Genomic DNA, 16,692 nt, shown 5'->3' with positions numbered 1-16,692 from the left:
TGGCCACTGCACTCCAGCCTGGGTGACAGAGCAAGACTCCGTCTCAAAAAAAAAAAAAAAAAAAAAAATAATAGTAAAATAAAATAAAAATTTTACTGATATTCTACAGGAGCTAAACCCATCAAGGTTCAGACTGACCCATCTAAATCCCTACCCAAAATTGTACAATAGCCTTTAAAACAAGGCACTAGAAAAGGAATAAAACTGGCTGGGCACAGTGCCTCAAGCCTGTAATCCTAGCACTTTGGGAGGCCGAGGGGGTTCTTGTTCCTAGTTTTTTACACCCCTGAGAAATGTTGGTCATCAGAGGGCTGGGGTTTTGTCCCTACTGGAAAAATAGCTGTGCAGAGGTCAGGCGTGTATTGAGGAACAGCTCATTATAAATGTGAGCCATGAGGACTGTTCCTCCCCACACTCCTTTATGCCCACACATATATGAGTGTTGGTGACCCCCTCAAAGAAACAAGCAGTGATTCCCTCTACAGTTGGTTCACTAGGTGCTCTACAGCCTGGGGGCAGGGCTGGCAAAGGACTAGGAAAAAAGACACAGGAAGGGAGGTCTTATTTCTGCCAAGGTCGCCTCCCTCTTATCAACCCGGCTGTTCACTCCCTGCCTCAGGGCTGACTCCCAGGAATGCCAGGCGTGGGGCAAATCACAGTGTGTTCTCGGGTCACCCTAATTCACCCTCTCTCTCCAAGTGAAATCCGGTTCTGGTGACCCTCAAAGGCAGCCAAAGAGTAACAAAAAGCCAGCTTGAGGAGTTGGCTGGAGTAAGCCAGGAGTTTACAAGCTGCTTGAGTAAACTGTCTCTAAATTCCAACTGCCAGAGCAGCCTCAGCTTCCCTTCATCTACCTCCTGGCCTCTGGCGGTTGAGAACAGTCCCCAGGTGCTCAGAGCAGCACCCACCGTTAGGAAATACAGCCCACCAAACAAGGACTGGAGCTGCATTTAGAACCCGGAGAGCAGGGCCTCCACAGTGGAGTCGGGGGTCAGTGGGAACAGGAAGACTGTCTTCAGCTAATCACCCTGTGTGGCTTCATGTGAAAGGCCACATGGGAGCCTCTGCACTAGGAGCCTGGGTTCTGCTTGACATAAAAACCTTCCCTCGGTTACAGTTGTCCAAAAACACTTAGGGCAGTGGTGAAGACTCCAGAGGGAGGATGTAGAGCACCTTCTAACTCTTAGGAGTCTGCTCAAAGGTTTGCCCCGACCCTGCTGTCTTTTGGGTCTTCAGTCGACCATACAATATGTCACTTAAGTGCATTTTTGGTTTCAGATCTTGCTGTGGCTTCTCCCGCACTAGTCTGTGAGCTGCGGAGGCAGCGGGGCCGGGCCCCTGTAACAAGTCTCCTCGCAAGGGTGGACCTCGGCGGGCCCCGGCCCGTAGTCCTGTGAACTTCTGGGCACCCCACAGCGCCGAGATAAACCCTGCTAAGCGCTCCATAGAGCTTTGATCACAGTCTTAGACCAGGATGAAGAAATAAATAAATACCAAGTTGGTGAAACAGCCTAAAGCCTTTAAGAAATCCAGGGCAACTGAGATTCCACAGAGGACAGGTCAACGGGTCAGGGAAGTCAAGTTGGAAAGAGGAACTCCGCTAAAATAAGAAAATACAAATGCTCTCAGCAGAGGGGCGTCCAGAGAGTCGCGGGCCTGGGAACGGGCCTGGGTCCTCGCGCAGCAGGCCAGCTCCCAGGAGGCTCGCCGTCGGGGTTGGGGCCCGTCGGCCGGCCTCTCCCCATTTTTGTGACGTGTCGGGGGCAGCAGCGGTGACGGGGCTACCACACAAAGCCAGGTCGTCGGGCGGTGGTCTCCCAGGCCAAGAGCTCCGATGGGATGGGGAGGGGGCGGGAAGCGAGGCGCCCCCAGGCGCCCGGGCTCCGCGCGGGATTAAAGTGAGCTCGGACTCCGCGGCGGCGGCGGCGGCAGGGGGCTGGTACCGGGGCGTCCGCGAGCGCCCGTCGCGCGCCTGGCTGCTGTGGCCGCGCTGGCAGCCAGCGAGCCGGGCTCGCCGAGGCCTCGCCACGCCCCCGCGGGGGTGGAGCCGCGGCCAGGGGCGGGTCCGCAGCTGGCGGCGCCGGGGCCCGGGGCGGAGGCTGTGGCAGCAGCTGCAGCGGCGGCGGCGGCGGCAGCGCCAGGAGCTGCTGCAGCAGAGGCGGAGGTTGCTCCTGTACGCGTACGGGCAGCTCAGCCGGAGCCGCAGCCCGGAGGCGCCGGGCGGTGCGCTGGGTGCTGCTGCTGCCGGCCCTCCGCCGCCCGGGCCCCCGCTGCCGCCCGGGCCCCGGCTGCCGTCTGCGCCCCCGTCAACCCCACCCGCGAGTGCGCCCCAGCCGGGACGCCGCCCCCGTCCGGGTCTCCACTTCTTGGCCGCACCTTCCATGACAGCGCCCGCGAGAAGATGGCTGCGAAGGGCGCGCACGGCTCCCACCTGAAGGTGGAGAGCGAGCTGGAGCGCTGCCGCGCCGAGGGCCACTGGGACCGAATGCCGGAGCTGGTCCGGCAGCTGCAGTCGCTGAGCATGCCCGGCGGCGGAGGTAACAGGCGAGGCATCCCGAGCGCAGCGTTCACCTTTCCGGACACCGGTGAGTGAGGGAAGAGGCTGGCTCGCCGGCAGCTAGCGCGCGAAACGCACCGCCTCCTCCAGGAAGCGCGCCCAGACCGTCCTCGGCCGGCAACGGGCGTCCACCCGCCCACCGTGCTGGTCTTAGGAGCAGCCAGGGTAGTTAAGAAGGTCCTTCTGCCGCGAGAGAAAAATCACATGTAGTTTGGGGGCTTGGAGGGAAGAGAAACGGCTTTTCCTCTCTGTCCTTTAGGATAATGTGGCTAACTCTGTCTACCGTGAAATGGTGGTATCTGCACATTATGAGATCAGTGCATTGGCTGGACTCTTGCCCCCCACCGCGGTCCGAGGGTGGGGTGTCCCTAAACTCCAACAGGTGAAGTGTGTCTGTCTCGTCTTTGTTCATAGTTATTGCAAGTAAAGTTGAAAACGGAGCTCTGTCCGCAGCAGACAGGGGCGAGGGTTTGACGAACCCCAGGGTGGGGTGGTGGAGAAATGGGGAAGAGGCTTGGCCAGCCTCAGTTTTCTCATCTGTGGCGATCTCGGGACACATCCAACTCTGGCAGTTGGTGGCTTTAGCAGTAGGGCTGGTTTGGCTGGGCCGGGCTCTTGTGCTGGGGCGGGAAAGCACCCTGATGTGGCAGCGGGGAACACCCCGCCCCAGCCTCTAACCTCAGATCCTGTTCCTGGGGCCTTCACCTCACCCTCCCTGAGTCCTCTCTGTGGGCACAATCACTTAGGAGGCTTTGTGGAAGGAGGCAAGAAATAAATGAATACAGATATAGTTTTTAAAGACTGCCCAGCCTGTGGAAGGCTCTGAGAGTGACAGATCGTGATAGTAATAGTAATAGTCAACACTTATCTCGTGCTTCCTGTGTGCCAGACACTGTCCTGAGCCCTTTAATCAACCCCGTGAAGCAAGTACTCTTGTTTGCCCCACTTTACAGATAAGGAAACTGAGGCACAGAGCAACTAAGTAACTTGATCAGCTAACCAGTAAGTTGTGGAACCAGGATTTGAGCCCAGGTTTTGAGTACATCCTTTAAATCACTTGCACTATTACCTCTCAAAGATGTACAGCACAAAATCCCTGTCCTTGAAGAGCTCCCACAGTGGCAAGAAAGTGATTGGAGGGCAATTGTTTGTGGGTTTTTTGTTGTTGTCTTTTGGGTTTTTTTGTTTTTTGGTTTTTTTTTGAAGCAGGGTCTCTCTGTTACCCAGGCTGGAGTGTAGTAGTGCCATCTCAGCTCACTGCAGCCTCGACTTCCTGGGTTCAAGTGAGGCCTCCCAGGTGGCTGGGACTGCAGGTGCTGGCTACCATGCCGGGCTAATTTTTGTAGTTTTAGTAGAGACGGGGTTTCGCCATGTTGCCCAGGCTGATCTCCAACTGGGCTGAAGCATTCCGCCCACCTGGGCCTCCCAAAGTGCTGGGATTACAGGCATGAGCCACTGTGCCTGGCCACTTTCTCTATTTTCTATATTCTTGTGAACAACCCTATTAGGAGGGCAGGAGTTATTGTCCCCATTTTAGACATAGGGACACCAAGGCCCGGAGAGGTCACATAATGTGTATGTGGGAAAGCCTGTACTCAAGCCTGAGTCTCTGCCATCAAGTCTCTTAGTGTCAGAGTTGGGGATGTGGACCCTGGGCTGGCTTCACTGTGGGAACTGGCTAGTATAAGGAAGGACATGGAGGGTCAGCGGGGTCTCTCCTGCCAGTTTTGGAGTCTGTGAATGATTTTTCTCCCACTGTTAAATCCAGATACACTATCACAAAGCATGCACTCACACTGGGACATATAGTCATACACGCATATGCACACACAGAAACATGAGGAACAAAAACAAATGCCTCCCAAAGCCCGTGCTTAGAGCGTTGTTTGGATTGACTGCTGTTTTGGTCCTTTCTCTACAGGGTTCCTTGATCACTCAAGGGATTGAGAGCTTGTTCTTTTTTGGGATTTGATGCAGACTCCCCTGCATCCCTGAAGGGAGATTCTTCACATCCCACCTGGCCTGTTTGACTCTTACGAGTCAGTGATCTGAAGCTTCCACAGTTACAGAATTGGGAGAGGTTCTGAGACTGGGGGTTGAAACCCATTTTACTGAGGCCTTGAGGTCCAGCGGTGTCTGATATTTCCCACAGAAATGAGAAGTAGCTCCCAGAGGCAGATTTAGGGAGCAGAAGGGGAAGATGAGCTGTGGGGACTCTTTCTGATATGGGGGGATGAAAGATCAGTAGATGCTTCAGCAAAATAGGCCCGTGTACTCTTTTCCTGTCTGAGGTTGCTCCTTGCCACCCAGACAGGGGGAAGGTGCTTGCTACTGTCTTCTCACTCACATCCGGTCTAGATTTGGTCAGGATGGAGCAGGGGAACCCCAGAGTCCTGCTTGCTGTGCTGGGGTTTGTTCATATAAAAACAAAGTTCCCATCCGAGTGATTAAAAAACAACTTTATTATGAAGAATTTTCAAAACATTAAAGAACATGAAAGAATGAGTCCCATGTATCCATCAACCAACTTCAGTGATACAAACTCATGAAGTCTCATCTGAGCTATACTCAACCCATTTCTCCTCCACATTTCAGTTTTTCAGTATGTACTTGTTAAATAAGATCTCTGGTTTTTTGGTTTTTTTTTTTTTTTTTTTTTTAGAGACAGGAACTATCTCTTTCACCCAGACTGGAGTTCACTGGTGTAATTATAGCTCACTACACACTCAAACTCCTGGGCTCAAGGGATCCTTCCACCTCAGCCTCCTGACTAGAAAGAAGGGCAGACTGGGCAACAAAGTGAGACCCATCTCTACCCCCCATCCCCTCCAAAAAAATTAGCTAGGCATGGTGGCACACACTTGTAGTCTCAGCTGTTTGGGAGGCCAAGACGGGAGGATCACTTGAGACCAGGAGTTCGAGACCAGCCCAAGCAACATACCTCAGGCACACATCAGCAAACCCAGCTAATTTTCAATTTTTTTTGTAGAAATGGGGTCTTGCTATGTTGCCCAGGTTGGTCTCGAACTCCTGTGCTTAAGCTATTCTCCTACCTCGGCCTCCCAAAGTGTTGAGATTTCAGGCATGAGCCCCCACACCCAGCAATAAAAACTCTTTTTAAAAATATAGCCACTGTACCATTATTATACCTTACAAAAAATCTAACAATTACATTTTACAATTAGTTTATTAGAGTCAGGATCCAAATTAGGCCACACATTGCGCTTGATTGTTAGGTTAGGTCTCCGTACCCCACCCAATATTTTGTTATGAAAATTTCAAATATATAGTAAAGGTCAAAAAGAATTTGCAGTGAACACCTGTGTACCTATTAACCTTTTGCTGTGCTTGCTTTATTACATATCTGTTCTCTACCTATCCATCTTGAGACTTTCTTTTTAATTTTTTTTTTTTTTCTTAGAGACAGGGTCTTATTCTGTCATAGCTCACTTCAGCCTGGGCTCAAGTGATCCTCCTGCCTCAGCCTCCCAAGTGGCTGGGATCACAGGTGTGTATGCTACCACACCCATTTTTTTTTTTTTTAGATGGAGTCTTGCTCTGTTGCCAGGCTGGAGTGCAGTGGCAGTGGTGTGATCTCGGCTCACTGCAACCTCCGCCTCCTGGGTTTAAGCAGTTCTTCTGTCTCAGCCTCCCAAGTAGCTTGGACTACAGGTGCACACCACCACACCCAGCTAATTTTTGTATTTTTAGTAGAGATGAGGTTTCAGCATGTTGGCCAGGATGGTCTCTATCTGTTGACCCCATGGTCCACCCGCCTCGGCCTCCCAAAGTGCTGGGATTACAGGTGTGAGCCACTGTGCCCAGCTACCCAGTTAATTGTTTTATTTTTTGTAGAGACAGGATTTCACTATGTGCTCCAGGCTGATTTTGAACTCCTGGACTCAAGCAATCTTCCTGCCTTGGTCTCCCAAAGTGCTGGGATTATAGGTGTTAGCCACCATGCCTGGCCTTTGAATTTCTCCTAATCTGTAGTCACCCCACCCCGCCGCCCTGCTTTTTTTTTTCTTCTCCTTAAGACTGGAGATTGTTTTGAACATTTCTTCAGTTTCAGTTAGAAAGGGTTTGTTCGAGGCAGATGGCCTCTTGCTAGTTTCAGTCTTTTCCTCCTGGCTGTGGTTGGCAGGTCCCAGCCCTTTATAGTCCTGGGAGGTGAGCAGCTGCAGAAACCACTGTGCCCCTGTTTGTCCCAGCAGGGAAGGGCCCGGTCTGAACCCTGGCCTGGCTGGCTAGACCAGCGTTTCCTGACTATGAATGGGTGGGTTGTGGAAAGGGGATCACTGTCATTCAAACATGGGGTCTTGAAGGGTGCCCCTGTGACCTGGCACTCTTGGAGAGGCCTGGAGGGGATGTGAGCTGAAGGGGCTGTAAGGAAGGTAGGCACTGAGGCCTTCCCAACACGATGGGGTTGGGAGACTAGGTGGCCAGTAAGTGGGGCTTTGGGACTTTGCTGAGGGCAGGGTGCTGAGCAGGGCTGCAGAATCAGCACCCAGGGTCGGATTCACTATCGGTCTGATGGGAAGGTCTCCTTAAACGCCCCTGGGTAGAGGGAAGCTACAGCACTTCACCAGAACTGGGATAGAGAGGAGGTTTCAGACAACAGGATGATAAAAAGCAACTTGTTTTCCGTTTGGAATGGCAGAGAAGCCTTTATCCACCTGAATTCTTTTTTTTTTTTTCTTTTCTTTTTTTTTTTTAAATTTTCTAGAGATGAGGTATTGCCCTGTTGCCTAGGCTGGAGTGCAGTGGAACAGTCGTGGCTCCCTACAGCGTTGAACTCTTGGGCTTAAGCCATCCTCCTACCTCAGCCTTCCAAGTAGCTAGGACTCTAGGCATGTACCTGTAACCTCAGCTAACTTTTTTTGTGTGTAGCGACAGAGTCTCACTGTGTTGACCAAGCTGGTCTCTAACTCCTGGTCTCAATCCATCCTACCACCTCGGCCTCCCAAAGTGCTGGGATTATAGGCGTAAGCCACCACACCAGGCCTGAATTCTTATTTAACAACGAAAAGTCTAGAAGTTCTACTTCCGAAACATCCTTCAGTTCCATAGACTGGACAGTTGAGAATAGTTGGATGGAAAGAGGAGAGGAAGGCAAGAGAGAGGTAGGGCAGGGAGAGGAGAGTTGAGCAAAGGAGGAAAAGAAAGTGAATTTCTGCTGCCTCCTGGGTGTCTGGGAAACAAACAACAAGCAGATTGAGTTGGGGGCTGAAAGGGGCAGGCAGAAAGCCTTCTGAGAAGGACCTGAAGTGTCAATCAACAAAATAGTCTGAAAGTCACAGGTATATGAAGGTGAGGACAGTTCTTATCCCTGTCCTCGGATTTACAACTAGCTTTTAATGTACTGTTTTAAGTTGTTAAGACTATTGTTTATTTTGAAATTACCAGCAGCTCTGTTCTGCATGGGATGCAGGACAGACAGGGTATTTTTTGGCTGTGTTATGTTTTTATTATTGTTACTGGCTGTGACCATAACAATACTGCATATCTTTATTATCATCTATAAAATGGTGATAATACCTACCTTTCAGGGCTGTGGAAATGAAATGATGCTATATGAAAAAATGTCTGGCCCATACTAAGCCTTCAACAAATATTAGTGCCTCTTTCGCAGTCAGTCACTCTTATGGTTTAGAGATATGTGGTGAAGGATCAATTTTGTTTTGTTTAAATTCCCAATCTGGCCAGGCACAGTGGTTCACATCTGTAATCCCAGCATTTTGGGAGGCCGAGGCAGGCAGATCACTTGAGCCCAAGAGTTCGAGACCAGCCTGGCCAACATGGTAAAACCCCGTCTCTACCAAAAATACAAAAAATTAGCTGGGTATGGTGGCGTATGCCTGTAGTCCCAGCTACTCAGGAGGCTGAGGCAGGAGAATTGCTTAAACCCAGAAGGTGGAGATTGCAGTGAGCTGAGATCATGCCACTGCACTTCAGCCTGGGTGACAGAGACCCTGTCTCAAAATAAATTCCCAATCTGTTATGCTCCGATACTTTCATAAAGTGCAATAAAAATGAATTACTAGAAAAATAAAAGAAAAATACACAAAATACTACCTCCCAATTTTTTAGTATTAGATTTCAACAGATTTAAAATTACTCTGTCAAATTTCTAAAGGTGTACTCTTAAGTTTCTGCACTCATCTCCTTGGGATTGGATCACAAGCATTGAGAGACCCGCACCAGGCCATGGCCAGCCGCACTTGGAGCAGCCCAGGTCCAAAGGGGCATGCTCTGGGGAGGAAGCTGGTTTCTTTGGTGTGAAAGCACCCAACCAAGCAGCTCACCCAAGCGAGGAGCTCTGGTCCGGGCAGGTGGATGGCAGAGTGCACGGGATGGCCGCCGATGGTGCTGTGTCTGGTCGCATGGTCACCCAAGGGCGCGAGCCCTGCCAGTGCACAGAGGAAAGGGGGCAACGAGGCAGGGACCAGCTGGGGGGCATGGCCAACGTCCTGAGGGGTTCGTTTCCCTCTTTAGGCTCTGACTTCAAACCCCACCCCTGGCTTTACAGAGGCAAAGCAGGTTAGAAGCAGGGAGGAACTTTCCCCAAGGCCCACAGCTCTGGAATGTGGCTCTATGGGGATGTGCAAAAATAATTTTGATGTATGTTACCAAATTACTTTAGAGATTCTACCAACTTATAGTCTGCCAGCAATGAATGATAGTTTGAACCAGGTACTTTTTGGACCATTTCCTCAAAATGTTAATTTTAAAAGTCATGAGGTACGTAGCAAAGGATCCCATAACAGGTGCCTTCAGAACGAAAACCCCCTGCGATGGTGTTCTCAGGATTCTGAGCTTTAGAATCATTCTCTGTGGGGAATCTCCCTTATGATAAGACATTCGTCTTCAGAGGCATGAAGTTTTTTGTGTTTTTCTAAAGACGGGGTCTCCCTGTGTTGCCCAGGCTGGTCTTGAACTCCTGGGCTCAAGCGATTCTCCCACCTCAGCCTCCCAAGAAGCTGGGACTACAGGCATGCACCACGGTGCCCAGCCAAGGCATGCAGTTTTGGACCAGTGGCTATGAGATGTTAGCAAACTGTGATATCCTGAGAGTGAGGAGGGAATGGCAACCCTGTACATCTGAGAACACTGTCCTGGTAGCAAAAAGAGCACTTTGAAAAAGATGGCACCAAGCAGGCATTTGTAGGGACATTTTTGGACTGGCACTTAACTCTCGATCCTGATGGCTTCCCTGTGGGGTAGTTGAGAGATCCGATTCACTCAACAGGTATTTACTCAGTGCTTATATTGAATGGTGGGCCTGCTCCTCACCCCAGTTGTTGGGAGGGGCAACGAGCATAGCCACCCAAGAACCACGGTGAAACCACCCTTGACCTCAGACCCTGCACACTGAACACCCGACTCCCATGCTCGAGCCGCCTCTGCTGTAGGTAGCAGGAATCTGGTGCTCACAAGATGAGCTTTCAGTGTGGTAAAGGGAGGCAGCGAATAAACCAAGCCGTGTATTATTTTTGTTTTTATTTTTATTTTTATTTTTTGAGACAGAGTCTCACTTTGTTTCCCAGGCTGGAGTGCAGTGGTGCGATCTTGGCTTACTGCAACCTACACCTCCCGAATTCAAGCAGTTCTGCCTCAGCCTCCCGAGTAGCTGTGATTACAGGTGCCCATCATCATGCCCAGCTAATTTTGCATTTTTAGTGGAGACAGGGTTTTGCCATGTTGGCCAGGCTGGTCTCAAACTCCTGACCTCAAGTGATCTGCCTGCCTTGGGCTCCCAAAGTGCTGGGATTATAGGCGTGAGCCACCGTGCTCACTAAACCAAGCAGTATAAAACCACCTACTAGGTGGTGAGGGATGCAAATGAGCTACCCTCATTTGCAGGTATACCCTATATGTGAGAGAACTCCAGAAAATGCAGAGGTATTAAACATGTTCGAGGATTTGCCTTGGCGACAAGTAGATCTGCTTCCCACCTAACTCTACCGTGGCTGCCAGGTTATCCTGAGTCATGTCAAATTGCCTTAAAAACGGAATGGTGCAGTGGCTGATGCCTGTAATCCCAGCACTTTGGGCGACTAAGTCAGGAGGGTCACTTGAGCCTGGGAGTGCCATGATCATGCCACTGCACTCCCGCTTGGGTGGCAGAGCGAGACTCCGTTTAAAACAAACAAACAAACAAAAACACTTAAAAATGGAGAAAACCAATTATGGTTACATAGAAATTAGCAGCATGTGAAAGTACATTATTAAGCCACTTCATGTATTTTTCCTCTTCAATCATTTGAGGAGAATTCCTTCTTGGTTTAAGAACTTATTATCCACAGCACAGCATACGTATGACTTTGTCCCTTATTTTAAATTCTGAAATTCTGGGAATTTGTCCCCAGGTCCTGGGAACTCTGTATTCCCAACCATTAAACTACAGCAGAAAATAAATCCAAAGGGGCAATTTGTACTGTAATCATGGTAGAATGCCTGTGTCTTTTCTTTAAAGGCTGTTGAAATTTATGGAAAATGTGCCTTTATTTTCTCAGACCTGAGCCGTTCATGTACCTGGTAGGGGTGGTTGGGTGGGTCCAGGAAGGAGTGTGCACTGCCCTCCATTATCCGCCTTGTTCAAGGGATTGCTGCTCTGATCCCTGCTTTGCTTTGCAGATGACTTTGGGAAATTGCTGCTGGCTGAGGCCCTCCTGGAGCAGTGTTTGAAGGAGAATCATGCCAAAATAAAAGACTCCATCCCTTTGCTGGAGAAGAATGAGCCGAAGATGAGCGAAGCCAAAAATTATCTGAGCAGTATCCTTAACCATGGGAGGCTCACGGTAAGTCGTCGGCCTTCAAGCGTGAGACCTCCTCTCCTCATCTGCGTTGCCTCCCATCTGTCCAGTCCTCCCTGAGTCATTTGGTCACCTGAGCAACAAGTCTCTCTTACAAGCTGCCCTTACACTTACAGTAGCCACTGGCTACATGTGGCCCCTTGAGCACTTGGGGTATGGCTAGTCCACATTGAGATGTGCTGTAAGTATAAAACATACACAAGGTTTCAAAGTCTTAGTACAAAACAGAGAATATAAAAGAGCAGTAACTTTATGTTGATTACATGTTCAAATGGTATATTTTGGATATATTGAGTTAAAGAAAATGTTATTAAAATTAATTTCACCTTTTACCTTTCTCAGTGTGACTAAAAATAATCTTACTAGAAATTTTTAAATTACACATGTGGTTCACATTTGTGGCTTGCATTATATTTCTGTTGGACAGTGCTTGGTTGACTTAATATGTCCCTGGCCCGTCGGGCACGGTAGCTCACGCCTATAATCCCAGCACTTTGGGAGGCCGAGGCGGGCGGATCACGAGGCAGGAGATCAAGATCATCCTGGCAAACATGGTGAAACCCCGTCTCTACTAAAAATACAAAAAAATTAGCCGGGCATGGTGGTGGGCGCCTGTAGTCCCAGCTACTCAGGAGGCTGAGGCAGGAGAACGGCGAGAACCCGGGAGGCGGAGCTTGCAGTGAGCCGAGATTGCACCACTGCACTCCAGCCTGGGTGACAGAGCAAGACTCCAACTCAAAAGAAAAAAAATATGTGCCTGGCCCTCTGGGCTCCTTGGGTCAGGGGGCTCTCAGGGAAATAAAACTTCAGGGAACCTGTGACCTAGTTAAAAACAGGCAAACATGCAGAGTTGGCTAGGGACAGAAGAGCTCCATAACAGGGCAAGCCCATTTAAGTCCACATGCAAAAAAAAAAAAAGTCCACCTGCATTTATCAAGCACCTACTGAGTACAAGACACAGAGGGAGGCAGAGGACCCACCTCTCCCTCCCAGAAGGAGTATAGTCACAACTTTCTCTGGACTTTGCTGTTCGAAATGTGGTCCACCCACCAGCAGTGTGGGCATCATTGGGGAGCTGGTTAGAAATGCAATTAAGAATTAGAATCTGCGTTTTAACAAGCTCTCCTGGTGATTCATATGTGCATCCAAGTTTGAGGCTGTGGCTGTTCTAGATTACAGTGTATCCTGAGCTATAATAGTGGCATGGGTATGTCATTAGAAACTCAAAGAGGAGGGGGAGGGGGTAAAAAAAAAAAAGAAACTCAAAGAGGAAGTGATCCCTCCCTCCCTTCTTCCCTCCCTTCCTTCCTTCCTTCCTTCCCCCCCCCACCCTTTCTTTCTGTCTGTCTGTCTGTCTTTATTTTCTTCAGGGTCTTGCTGTGTTACCCAGGCTGGTCTCCAACTCCTAGGCTCAAGCAATCCTCCTGCTTCAGCCTCCCAAAGCATTGGGATTACAGGAGTAAGGCACTGCGCCCAGCTGATTTTTAAAGAGATATTCCAAAGTAATATATTCACTTCCTTAAACCTTTTATTCCAACGTACTGTGTGCAAGGCATTGTGTTGTGCACTCTGAGGGCAATCAAAACAAATCTAGTGTGGACCCTGCCCTCAAGGAGGCTGCAAGTCTCTTGGGAAGATAAGTCCTGTCAGTAAGTAAATAGCCTTCCTCCAAGGTGGACCATGATAGGAGTGGTATCCATGAGGAAGCAAGTCTGAGCGGGATGCTCTTTGAGGGTAAGCAGAGAGCAGACTCCGGGTAATGGTAGTACTAGAATTGGATCCTTCTGGGGCTGGATGTAGACAAGGTTGTAAAGGTACTTTGGGGCTAGGAAGGGCAGACTGGAACACCAGGCTGGGATGTGCAAGGCTTATTCTGTAAGGGAGGGAACAGGAAGGGACAGGGGAGAGGGGAGTGTGTACTAGAAGTTTAAGGTTACTGCTTTTAGGCTCCTTGAGAGGTATTATAGCACTGGGAGGTTTGTATTGGGTTAAAATAACTGCCTGACCGTGAGTATGTCCATTGACCCCACAGACCTTCCAGTTTGTCATCTGCTGGTCAAAAGGGTTGGACCAGATTGATGGGGTTCAAGCTTTTCCCATCAAGACCTCTTTAATTAAATGTTAAATGTTTAAAAATTGTTTCAAAAATAAACATTATAGGCCGGGCGCGGTGGCTCACGCCTGTAATCCCAGCACTTTGGGAGGCCGAGGCGGGCGGATCACAAGGTCAGGAGATCGAGACCACGGTGAAACCCCGTCTCCACTAAAAATTACAAAAAATTAGCCGGGCGCGGTTGTGGGCGCCTGTAGTCCCAGCTACTCGGGAGGCTGAGGCAGGAGAATGGCGTGAACCCGGGAGGCGGAGCTTGCAGTGAGCCGAGATCGCGCCACTGCACTCCAGCCTGGGCTGGGCGACAGAGCGAGACTCCGTCTCAAAAAAATAAATAAATAAATAAACATTATTCAGGCTTATTGTAAAAATTCCAGTCAACAAATAAGTAATTTGAGTGATAAATAAAAGTCCCAACTGGCCTATGACTTACGCCTGTAGTCTTAGCACTTTGGGAGGCTAAGGCGGGAGGATTGCTTGAGCCAGAAGTTTGAGATCAGACTGGGCAACATGGTGAGACCCCATCTCTACAAAAATTTTTTTTAATTAGCTGGGCATGGTGGCTTGCATCTGTGGTCCCAGCTATCCAAGAGACTGAGGCTGGAGGGTCACTTGAGCCCAGGAGGTTGAGGCTGCAGTGGGTTGTGTACATGCCACTGCACTCCAGTCTGGGTGACAGAGCAAGATCCTGATCTCTAAAACCCGGTCTAGCTCAGTTGTGTGGAGATCAGCAAAAACAAGCCACTTGTCCTAAACTCTGTTCTCCACTAGGTTGAGGCTTTGCACCATCCCATGTAGGCCTCCAAGAAACATTCTGCAATGGTATTTACTATTAGCCCCATTTCTTTTTGTTTTCTTTTTCAATTTTTTGTAGAGACAGGGTTCTCACTGTGTTGGTTGGGGTGGTCTCAGATTCCGGGTTTCAAGCGATCCTCTTGCCTTGGCCTCCCAAAGTGCTGGGATTATAGGCATGAGGCCCTGTGCCCTGCCAAGCCCCATCTCTGAGACCCAAGAACAGTGATGACAACCCAGGCCTTTGGTGTCTACAGCCCATGCTCTAATGCTGTCTCTCACTTCTTGGTGCTGCCTCCCAGAGTACTGGGGTGGAAATAAAATAATGACTGGGAAAGTTGGATTCATGTGACGGATGGTGATCACACCCCTACTTTTATAGTTCCCACGTTAGTCTGTGAAGTATTTCCTCATCCGTTCTTTCCTCATACCTGGGTATCTCCATGAAGTCCTTTTTCCCTTTCTATTGACAGGGACAGTGAGGCACAAAAGGAGTAGGTGATGCACTGATCCACACAGTAGAGGGGACTGTTCCCCTGGTAAAGCGACCTCCTGCATGGCACCCTCCCACTGGGTGAGGGTTCCGTTCCCTGACTATTGGACTGATAGACCAAGAACATTTCATATCCACATGCATGGGTCCCACGGAGTGCAGCAGACTTTTCATGCTGCCAAGTAAGGACATTAAAAAGCAAGAAATAGCAGCAAAATGATACCATCTTCTGCTCTTACTGTGCCATAACAGAAAAACAGCTTAGCATTGAAGGGCAAGGTAGATATCCTTTCAGAACTAAGAGCCATTTTTTTTTTCCAGACGACGGAGTCTCGCTCTGTCACCCAGGCTGGAATGCAGTGGCACGATCTCGGCTCACTGCAACCTCCGCCTCCCGGGTTCAAGTGATTCTTCTGCCTCAGCCTCCCGAGTAGCTAGGGTTACAGGCGCGTGCCACCACACCCAGATAATTTTTGTATTTTTAGTAGAGACGGGTTTTCACCATGTTGTCCAGGCTGGTATCAAACTCCTGACCTTAGGTGATCCGCCTGCCTTGACCTCCCCAAATGCTGGGATTACAGGCGTGAGCCATCATGCCCGGCCGAGCATCTTTTTAAATAGTGTGAATGTGGCTTTATAAAACATGCCCTGCATTGTCTAATTTTTCCCCAGCTTGGTGGAAGCTCTGTTGTTAACTGCCACTGGTCCTCCATGAACCACCGCTAGCCACACGCCATCAGCATGCCTGAAATGTCCTTCTGTGCCTCGCTGCCCTTGTCTCCATGTGCAGGATAATGATAATTACACATACCCTGTATTTATCTTGCTCTTTTCCAAAGAAAAGTTCAAAGCTCTTTTCTGGACTTTACCCTATTAATGTCCTCAGCATCGCTGTGATAGGCGGTGAGGAGTAGGTGTTATTTTCTCTCCCTCACCCACGAGGAAGACGCAGCCCGAGCAGGGAGGAAATGAGCCCATGGCTAGAGACCAGTGCAGGGAACGCAGAGTCACTGCCCAGCCTGGAAGGACTATAGGCCGCATACCTCTGGGATGTGTCATCTGTGGCCCTGGCCCAGGGAGTGGGTGGCCTATCTGAGGAGACTAGCAAATCCCCTCAAAAGATTCAGCTTTGGAGAGTTAATTAATAGAGAGAGTAGGTCAGGCGTGCAGAGGCTGAATGGGCTCATTGGTAGAGGCATTGGAGGAGTTCAGCTGAAGGGAGCTCCCTGGTAGTCGGGGAGGCTTTCAGGATAAGGTGGGCCTGAGCAAGTCCCCAAAGGATGGAAGAGGATCTGGTTAGGTTAGGGTGAAGGGAACTTGAGGAAGCACAGGCAAAAGAGGAATGTGGACTCACAAAAGCCAGAAGGATGAGTGGGGAAGGAGAATTTGGCTTCCCTGGAGCCTGTCTGTGCCACGCTCCGTTTCTCTTGGCTTCTGAGAGGGCAGTAGATGGTAAGGAGTGCTGGAGGCTTGCCCTGGGGACACAGGGACCCCAGACTCTTACCTCTTTGCAGGGAGACAGGGGCAGCACCTTCCTGCCAGTGACAGATGCCAGGAGTGGGACCAGAGCTGCATCTTTGGGGAGCTTTATGGACAGATTGGTGCCTGTGTGGCAGGAGCAGTGCCCAGGGCCTGGCCTGTAGGCATTGTGAGCCAGCTGAGGACAGAATCAGAGGCAGCGGACCAGAACAAATGGCCTGAAGAGGTGGGAGGTCACAAGGAGAACTGGGGCCATGTCCAAGATCAGAACGCATGTGCTAGGATGGCACAGCCCAGGGCCAGCACAGCCTCCCTCAGGCAGCAGCACAGGAGCCCAAGCCAGAGTAGGGGTGATCAGGGCTGTCCAGACCACTGCAGGCCCTAAGGGAGGCCCTGAGAGTTCCTCTGTGGGGTGGAGATTGAGATATAAGCAGCTTTTGAAAAA

The 16,692-nt window shown here is 50.1% G+C and overlaps 1 protein-coding gene across 3 annotated transcripts in view; it reads left to right on the top strand.

The window, feature by feature from the left end:
• Nucleotides 1-16,692, top strand: part of TTC7A (tetratricopeptide repeat domain 7A) — a 156,971-nt gene that overhangs the window by 19,703 nt on the left and 120,576 nt on the right. The window contains exons 1-2 of one of the 3 annotated variants that reach the window (XM_050754726.1): nucleotides 2,058-2,585; nucleotides 11,195-11,358. In XM_050754726.1, the coding sequence (XP_050610683.1) occupies nucleotides 2,402-2,585; nucleotides 11,195-11,358 (348 nt within the window). In that variant the 5' untranslated portion in view covers nucleotides 2,058-2,401. Of the gene's footprint in view, nucleotides 1-2,057; nucleotides 2,586-11,194; nucleotides 11,359-16,692 lie in introns of those variants that run through there. The other 2 variants (XM_050754728.1, XM_050754727.1) reach the window with 2 other exon arrangements.

Source organism: Macaca thibetana, chromosome 13, assembly GCF_024542745.1.
Source record: "Macaca thibetana thibetana isolate TM-01 chromosome 13, ASM2454274v1, whole genome shotgun sequence".
Lineage (NCBI taxonomy): Eukaryota > Metazoa > Chordata > Mammalia > Primates > Cercopithecidae > Macaca > Macaca thibetana.
Note: the sequence above shows the minus strand (reverse complement) of the source record. Positions and strands in the feature narration are given on the sequence as shown.